This window comes from Phoenix dactylifera, chromosome 5 (genome assembly GCF_051530095.1).
Source record: "Phoenix dactylifera cultivar Ajwa chromosome 5, Ajwa_hap1_PhDact_Kaust_v1.1, whole genome shotgun sequence".
In the NCBI taxonomy this organism is placed as follows: Eukaryota; Viridiplantae; Streptophyta; class Magnoliopsida; order Arecales; family Arecaceae; genus Phoenix; species Phoenix dactylifera.
In genome coordinates, this window is record NC_143194.1 from 31,063,973 (window position 1) to 31,073,530 (window position 9,558).

General features: G+C 39.7%; 1 protein-coding gene across 2 annotated transcripts; it reads left to right on the forward strand.

Moving 5' to 3' along the window:
* Positions 1-1,030: 1,030 nt before the first annotated feature.
* LOC103702598 (uncharacterized) lies at positions 1,031-8,948 on the forward strand. 2 transcript variants are annotated; one of them, XM_017841679.5, is made up of 3 exons: positions 1,031-1,506; positions 7,560-7,833; positions 8,030-8,948. In XM_017841679.5, exons 1-3 carry the CDS (start codon positions 1,101-1,103, stop codon positions 8,721-8,723), a joined length of 1,374 nt encoding a protein of 457 aa, XP_017697168.4. In that variant the 5' UTR covers positions 1,031-1,100; the 3' UTR covers positions 8,724-8,948. The 2 variants fall into 2 exon arrangements, with proteins under 2 accessions (XP_017697168.4, XP_008783311.4); XM_008785089.6 differs by having other exon boundaries at positions 1,035-1,506; positions 7,542-7,833.
* The last annotated feature ends 610 nt before the right edge of the window (positions 8,949-9,558 follow it).

Below are 9,558 nucleotides of genomic sequence, written 5' to 3' on the forward strand. Positions count from 1 at the left end.
TAAGAGAACCTCATATTGATGAGTGATTAAAAGAAAAAGGCATCAAAAGCATGAAAAAGGTAAAATGAAAGGGATCAAGCGGTATTTCTGAGACACCAAACTAAGATGCACTCTAAAGTAAATCGAAACTCTGGTCTAGAGAAAAATCATAGTTCGACGATATGCAGCCAATTTGGTGTAAACACAGCCAAACTATGTATCTAAGGATACGAAATAGAGAGCCATAAGATCTTTCTCTTGCTTTTTTATCCTGAAAGAGGAAATCATTTCCAGCAATAGTTTCTCTTTGGCAGTTGCCTTTTGTCCTAGTAACTCATATGGTGGTTGTCGACGGTTCTTTGCATTATTAACTTCCCCTTTGTCCAAATAATTTTCTGTAGGAAGTTAATTACAAGAAAAACTTTTGGTACATGGCCTCTTATATGAGCGACAAATAGTCAAATATAATATATAAATTAGTTAACCAAAACTCGATTAATCTAATATTTTTGACTATTTTCTTGATCGATGATTGATTGATTTGTGGAAGTAATTTTCTTATACCTGTTATAATACTAAGTAATCTAAGAACCTCGACTTGCATGGTAGACAAGAATCAGTGCATTCTACTGCAAGTATACATCTTCTTTTAGTACATATAAACCTCATATACTCTTGTTTCAGTAAAATATTCTTCAAGCATTTTTGTTCCCACGAATATATTTTATAATAAAAGTCATGACCGTCTGCTAGTTCTCATCGGAACCAGGATCCATATATGGTTCATTCGATCATGCGAGTGCTCGTAATTTTAGGAGGAGAGGCCGAGCTGTCACTTTGTCGGCGAGCGTTGACGGACCTGGCCGACAGGAGTCAATTCTTAAACCGCTTGGATTCTTGGGATCGTCTAAAATCTCGTTCCGCACGTTGATCCATCAAAACAAAGATCGCTCCGCATCCAACGGCGGATCCGAAAACCATCAAAAAGCGAATTGAAACCTGCGCCCGCTAAAGACTTCAGATCTCTCCGCTGTCAGATGACATCTGTCGTCCATCCAGCCCCGTATAACGGATATCGACATCCGTATTCTGTGGTCTGATCGAGAGAGAGAGAGAGAGAGATGCGGCCTCGCGAAAGTGAGGAGGCGGTTCCGCTGCCGGAAATCTCGCCGCTGCCGCCGGCGACTCGTAGCGGAGGCGGTCTTAGCAGCATGGTACTGCGCCCGCCGGACAGAGGCGGAGTGGGCGACGTCGTGAAGCCCGCGGAGGTCCACGCCGCGAATGACCGCCGTGACTCGCCGCGGGACCTCCGCGGCCGGGATTCGCCGCGCAACCTATGCCGCCTAGACTCTCCGTTTGATCCACGCCCCCGCGACTCGCCGCAGGACCTTCGCCGCCGGGACTCGCCGCGCAACCTGTGCTTCCCAGACTCGCCGCCGCCTTTCCACCGCCGCCGCTCTTTGGCAGATTTTCGCCGCCGCGGCAGTCCTGCCGGTTTTCACCCCCGTTACCAACGATTCGGTTCAGGTGCGTATCTATTCTTATCCTCCTGAAACCCCAGATTCCGTGAGTTAGAATGAATTTTGAAGAAATTTTCTTTTGGGTTTACTTAAGCTTAGAGGTAATGTATGGCAAAGAAAAGTGGACGCAAGTGTCCTTTTTCCCCCTGAAATTTTGAGTGGTTACAAGTTGAGGGTCTCAGCAAATTAGGGTTTGAGGATTTAGATTGTATATCGTTGGAATAATATTAAACTTAAACTTGAATGATATCTTAAAGAAGCACTGAAAAATTTATTCTTTTCTTTCTGTATCTCTGCGTTTCTGGTCATACACTATTGGCCAGTGTACTATGATTTTCGTAACTATGGATACCAAGAATATCTGCCTCCTCTTTCTCTCCCTTTCAAATGAACAAAACAGGCTGAAGAGCTGAAATTTTTATAATAGTCTTTTCAACTGGCTACTTCTAAATTGATCACATCCCTTTTTAGTTCTGCTGTTTATTTTTTATTATTGCTATATAGTTACAAGTGAAATGATGAAGTTGATACTTGAAATGAAAGTAGGAAAGACAAAAGTATGAAAGACAAAGAAAGAGATTGACAATATTATGATGATGTGTGGACGACTGGGAGAGAGATGTATTTGAAAGCATTCTCTGTCAGTTGCCTTATTTTCCTAAAACTTTTCAGGAGATTGTTCAGAATGTTCCCTTCTCAAGGGTAACTCTGGAATCCAAATTTTGGTTTCCTTGAAGCATGTAGAGATTTGGTAACAACATGTTACGTGGTGAATGCCGTTAGTTTTGTCTGCTTGCTGCAACAAACATATGCTAATTAGTTAATGGATACCATGAAAGATTAAATCAAAAATCATTCCTTCAATCTTTAGTAGTTTATTGTGTTGATTGCTTTCATAAATTGTAGGACTTTCTTGGCAAAATAATCTTAACAATCATATATCTTATGTCTTTCTCATTCCTATTTAGCTTAGGTCATCTAGTGTCTAGTGATATGGTGAGCGCATTATATTCAAACTTGCTAATAAAAGCAGACATGTTTTGGGCTATATTGCACTGCAAGGCAATGACATCTGCAGCTATTCTGTTGCTAATTCTGTTCAAATTAACTGCAAGATATATGAAGTTAAGACAGTTGCATTCATGCACGGGATTGCATGTAGTACTTTGCTTTACTAGTTTTTAAAATGGTGTATTTCTATTTGTTAGATCTATAGATGGATAGAGTCATAACTCCAATTATTTTTTAATTAAGAAGATGAATGAACCTTGAATTGTTAGATGGTTGGTAATTGTGTATTGTGTGATAATTTAACTACTCTAGGTTGCTTTCAGTTTATGCTAATTGTCTATTAATTGTGTGAATGAGTTATAATTGCAGTTCCTTACATCAAACCTTGCATTTTCCTCTATTTGCCTAGACTTTCAAGTCTTGGTTGCATATCTGATATGGTAAATATTTGTGCTATCATCCAGTGTTGTCTTGACTAGTAATATATCACTGCTACTTAGAAAGGGATGCTAGATTTAGGATCAATCAGGTGTTCTCAGACTTTGATGAGTCATACTGTTATCCATATTCTCTATCTCATAATTGAATAGGCTAGGCTTGTTTATGAATTCACCCAACCATTTTATTTTGCCTTGATCGATAAACTGGAAATTAACATCAGAGGTATCCCGAACTTTGAACACCTATTGAATAAGGATTTTTGAAGCCAACCCCTTGTAGCTGGGGCAAGGTTTAATGCATTAGTTTGGTATTGTAAGCTAACAGTTCTGTGGGCTTTCAGCTTATACCTGTTAATAGGGATGGCAATGGGTTGGGTAGGTCATTGCCCATACCCGCCCCGTACTTGCCTCGAGGCGAGGTTGGGTGGGTAGGGTCTCGGGGCAGATAGAGTTAGACAGGACGGGTTGGACGGATTGGGTCAAATAAAGTTACACAAATCATTTTTTTTACATACAAATCAATTTTTTTTGTCTTGGAGAGGGTATTTGTGAAGAGTTATATATATCTAGATCGTGTTCAAAGTAGGTTTTACTATTATCTGTATCTATCTCGAATCCATCGTAGGTCAGGCTAAACCTGCCTCATTAGGGTCGGGTTAGGTCGGATACCCGATGGGATGGACTAAGTTGCCACCCCTACCCGTTAGCTAACACTTTGAATCAAATGAGCAAGTTAAAATTCTATTAACCATAAAACCATGTCGCACTGTATAGGGTACAAGAATAAACTTTTACACAGCTGTAGTTCCACATAGATTAGGAAAATCATAATATTCCAAGTTATAGGGGACTTATTTTTTTGTCTAAAACAAATTTATGGATCATAGACTGTTCACAGACCTGTTTCTTAGTTATCCTAAGTTTTTCTAATAATCAAATGGCTAATGTCACATAAGCCTTCCTTTATGACAATGAATGGGCAGACAAACTTTAAAACATACAATCCCAAATCTGTGCAAGTCATCAAAGGAAGTTAAAAAATATACAGGTCCCTAGTCAATCATACCAAGCGAAATAAATCCTAGAACTCAGGCCATGCTTAACCCTGTAGTTTATTGAACTCTTTCCTACTATTTTGTGTGAATTTTTCTCTAAATATTTGAGTATACATTATAACAAAGGGAAGGAACAGCTACTTTTTTCTTTTTGTCATTAGGTAAAGAAGCTTTGTTAAAAATCTGCTGAAGGGAGGATCTGGCTTTCTCCTAGGGCAGTGAAGCAAAATCCATTTTTGATTCAAAACATCATTATGAATCCGGTCACTAATTAAAGCTGTCCATTGGTTTCTCACTCCTTGTCCCACAAAGCCACCTTGTGCAGCTATCAGTCAGCTTTTGGTTGTAGATGTAAGCAAGAAGTTGTCCTAGTAGCAGTCATTTCAAGTTGGTGTAGTAAGATATTAGAAGTTTTCGCTGCTTCCCATTCCTGATTCATAGTCAAGCCCTTGGACCCTTTGCTTTGCTTCCTTGGGCCTTATGTTGGCTCGTCTTATACCTCTGTTGGTCTAGTCACTAAATATCTTCTTTATAAGATTTTGACTTACGTTTATGTGTTTGAGTCTCTATAATCACAAACTAGTCGAAAATAGCCTATAAAACTTGTATGAGTTCTGAATGTTACATTTAAGAAATTGTTATCATAAATTGAAGCTAGAACGGTTTAGTTGAAGAAAATTAACAAATTGAACATGGCGAATGCTTAGAAAGAGGGATTGATGAATTATTCTGCAAACATTTCTTTATTCATTTCATTATTGTATGTCTTTGCCCTTCTTGGAATTTCATATGTTGCTTGCCAAGTGTACTTCCTTGTCTTCAAAAAAATTGGTTCTAAGAGTAGCATCTGTAAGTGCTATTCTATTTTTATTATCTTATTCACATTACCTGGTGGCTTGCATGAGTTTGCATTTTGAGCATATTGCCATGCACATGCTATTTTACTTCTTGAAGAAGCTGAGTATCTTGTTTGTATCACTTCTGAGGCATGCTACTAAGCTCTTATATAATTTATAATTAAATAAACAGAGCAGGGTCTTATTCCAATTTGATGGCATGGTGGTCAGAGTCAGACTTATTATGAATATGCCACTTGATCATGCATCTACGATTCATAAGTAGAGCCTTTTGCAAGAAGGACCTTTTTCTCATCTGTGAACAGATATGTTTTGGAACAAGTTTCCCTGTCTTTTGATTTTAAGATTTTGTGTATGACTAGTCTGCAATGAGCATGTTATATACCTGTAATCTCATATTAATGTTTGTGCTGAATGCTTTTTGTTTAATTTATGCACTGACTTGAATGTTCAGTATAATGTCAAGCGCTACAAGCTCCAAAATATGCCAAATTGAGAATAAATTTTGCTGTTGTGCTGTAACAGTTTCCAAGTGGGCTGCAAAATCATTGGTAATGAAGGCAGGATTTTAGTTTGGTCAATGTGTTGGAAAATGCTTTTTTGGAAAATGTGGTGGGTCATGAAATAGAGCTTGAGGATGGATGTACCTGCTGAAAAAAGGACTGCTAATGGATGTTTGTGGTTGACATTACAATGTTCTTGATGTTGTTGCCATTTTGTGCTAAAAGGCATCACTGTGGTGTTCCAGTCTAGTTGATGGAGCTGTACATGGACCCAAATTTCACATAGACCATAGCCAGCGTACGTGTACAAAGCAAATAATGCTATCGGCACATTATTTAAGACATTTTTACAAGAAGTTAGGTTGAGCACTGAAACATGGTTCATGAATTGGTGAAGTGGAGGGGGAGGGGGAGATAGAGATTTGGGGGGGTTGGGGGGGAGGTGAATTGCCTTTTCTGGCATTTAAGTAAGTTCTGTTGTTTAAGTAACAGTACCATGACAGATTCTATAGTGCAAATCCTTGGAATGTTATTGAGTAGAAACCAGTTGTGCTCATGGAAGTTAAACCTTCTCGGGGCAGTCAAGATGGTTATTTGGGATTTGTTTTCTATTTCTTGTCCAAATATTTGGATGCATCAAGTGCATTGTTCACTATTTCCAACTTACAAAAGTCTTTTCCACCTTCACTCACCTTTATAGGTCAGAAGATCTTTTTCAGGTATATGGTAAAGGAAATAACATGCATTTTAGTAACTTTTATCGGTTAATATCTGTTGAAGATACAGATAGTTGGATTCCCCCCGGATAAAGAAGCCGACCTCTATGCTTTTTTTTCAAGAAAAGAATGGTAAATGAGTGTGTACTATTGTTTGGAGAAAGGAACAAGAGGTGAAGTCTGGGATTTTTGCTACTTGAAACAAATAATGACTTTGGAAAAGGGTCGATGGCACTGGCAGTTTCACGGTTTGGGTGAGCAATCAGTTGTGATATGAGACAGGCAATGAGTCGATACATTAGGTAGAATCACGAAAAGTGGAAACTGAAAAGATACTTTGAAATTACTCAATCTCTGAATGGGGGAATTGGTTTCAGTTCTGCTGAGGCATATTTTAAGGAGGCATCTCATAGCCTCTAATTCAGCAAAAGATTCTGGCACTGGATAAATTTGGTAAAGAACTTGGTTGTCAAAGTGATGCTCATCTTTAAGGATTCCCTTGATGCATACAAGAAAATTGAATGGAACCCTGTCATTAGTTGACTTGAATCTGCAAATTTAGAACCTTAATGTTTTCTGAGTGGTCTCTTTTCCCTTGATGTCTGATGGTTGGTCCTTCTGGTTAAGTGGGTGCAGCCTGGTAGAGGATTGACGTCATTGATGGTTCTGATATGCTATCTAATTCATGCACGGAGGAACTTGATAATTGAGGTGCATCTAGGCATGGTCTCTAGGTGTCGGAGGTTTTGAAGAAGGATTTTTTTAGTATTTGTCATTGTTGGTAATGAATAGTTGGCTCTATAAAGCAGTCTTTGGAAAGACTATCAGTGTTCTCCAGTCATTGAAGATTGAACTCTTGCACATGCGCTCTGATTTCCTCCGGCATTATTCTTCTAATTGGGAAGTCCAGCTTGATTCTCTCAGCAGCGGGTGGGTTATTTTGAATTCATATGAACTAACAAGAAATTGCTTTGTGATTATGATGTTTGGCATTGAGTTTCTTTGGGGAACCTGGACCGTTTCCTTTCTACCATATATGAAACCAATACTATATATGAAACCAATGGAATGCTAAAGCCAATGTGATTGTGAGGATTGTGGGAAATTTAACATCAATAGCTCCTGATGATACTTAGGTCTAAACTGCATAATGTGGTACAGAATAGATGGTTTTGGTTCTTGCATTACTGACTGGTTTCAGCGTGCACCTTGCACTTTTATTTGGTTATATACCCAATATGCTGGATTCTTGCATATCAAACAAAGATGTCATTGCTAGTTATGCATCTTTCTGCTTCCTGCTTGCATGGAGGAGAGCTTTTAGTGCTGGTAGTGCTCTTTTAAAGTTGTTTGCGTGATGGCATGTGACTGGTATACGAAACAGATGGCTTCTGACAGAATTCTCTTGTTCCTGTTATGCTGGTAAGTTAACTTTTTAAGCTTTCTGCTCTTGTTTTCAGGATATGCTATGCATGCAGGTTCCATTTCACCTTCACGCCGGCAAAGGCTGGATGATGGTCATTATGACCCGGAGTTTGATGGTCCGCTAGGACCACGTTTTGGCCATGGACTTCAAGGTGAAAGGTTTCGAGATGCTTCACCACCTTATGGACCTGGAAGGGGTGGCAGGCCATTTGGGAGACACTATAATGCATCTGGACAAGGTTTCCCACCCTTTGAGGGAGAATATGTTCATAGAAATGATCTGAATTTTTCTCCTAGAGAAGGTGACTGGATCTGCCAGAACCCCTTGTAAGTTCTCCCATATACCCATGCATTCATTTGCTACCAAACAGATATTGAATTGAAGAGCGTTAATCTATTGGCTATATTGATTTTTCTTGTTCAAAATCAGGGTCTATTTGGTTTTGAAAAAAAAATGCTCCTGGGTTCTCTCTTTTTGCTCTGTTATTTGCACATCTCAATTATCATTATTTTTTCATTCCAGTTGTGGAAATCTGAATTTTGCACGGCGAACTTATTGTAACAACTGCAACAAGTACCGCTATGAACCTCAACTCCATGGTCATGGTCGCAGTCCTCGGAGAGGCTACTTTAACTCTCCTTCCCCTTGTGAATCTCCTCCAAGGATCTTTGGTCCACCTATGGATCGTGGCCTGCGGAGAGACTTGGGAAGACATAGATCACCACCTCATGGTTGGGGTATGGATGGGCCCAGAGATTCTGGTTTTGGCTCACCACCCACAGGGCGCGTGGGAAGGTTTGCGGATCACATGCACAGGGAGAGATTCGACTACCACTATGAACTTGATTATAGGGGGAGAGGGAAATTTGACTGGCCAGTGCTCGATGAGCAGGATCGTAGAGATCGTGGGAGGGATGGATTTGTTCCTAATAGAAGAGGATATGATCGACGCCCTCCATCACCCTGTGGTCGGTGGTGGTATGATTCAATGGAGAGAAGCCGCTCGCCGATTGGAAACAGGCCACTGAAGAGATCTTACATGGCCCTAGATTGCGATGATCGGCACTTTGATGACTCATATATGGGTCAAGGGCTGACTGATGATTTGGATCTGCATCGTGGACGTGGTTATCGGCGGGGCGGCAATTCTTTTGCAGGTCCAGGCCAAGGTGATAGACGGGGCATAGCCCGTGGTAGGAATGATGATGTGTACTAAATATGCTGGATAAACAAATGAAATGCCTTCAGGTGGGAAATTTTTGTGGGACCTGCTTTAGCTAAGAGAACTCTCTTATATAGACTGAGACTCAGAAATTTGTTCAGATTAGTTTTTCAGGCTCCTTGTATGCCTTTTTTTGGTGGTTGTAGTTTCTCCATTATATAATAGAGTTTTTGACGGACTCAGGTTTAATGAAAGAGAATCTTCATGGTCATGTTGAAATGGCGAGTTTTGTTTTTATGCGGACTTTGAAGGTTTATCTGGTTCTGTTGCCCATTTTATTGATGGAGTTTCCTTTGGTCCTGCTTGATCTCTGTTTGCATGCTTCAGTTTGTTTTCAGGATGGGCTTTGTTGTCTGTCCTCATGCATTTCAGGCCATGTAGGGTTAAGAGCTGCTCCTGATTTGTTGTGTGTGAAGCTTCACATGATGTGGGAGTTGGCCCTCGGTTGCTTTATTGTTGCTCTATTCAATGCTATATTATTATATGTTCCCATTGCCTTCTCTAATCTTCAGATAGGAAATTCCTTCGTGGACAGACTTATATATATATATATATATATATATATATATATATATATATATATTTTAAAAGCCATTCAGTTTGATATTGCTAGGAGGAATAATCAACATTCTTGGATCTTGACTAAACGGATGTCTAGTGGTGATCCTAGTTTTGAGGCAGTGCTCAGAAGTTCTATGTATTGTTCTGTTGGTTTGTCGACGAGCCCCACTAGCTTATCAATACATTTCTTCCACCATGTTTTGGTAGCTCTGTAAGTGACTTTCCATACGCATATTTGGGTTTAAAATCCCAGCTAGTATGCAGCAAG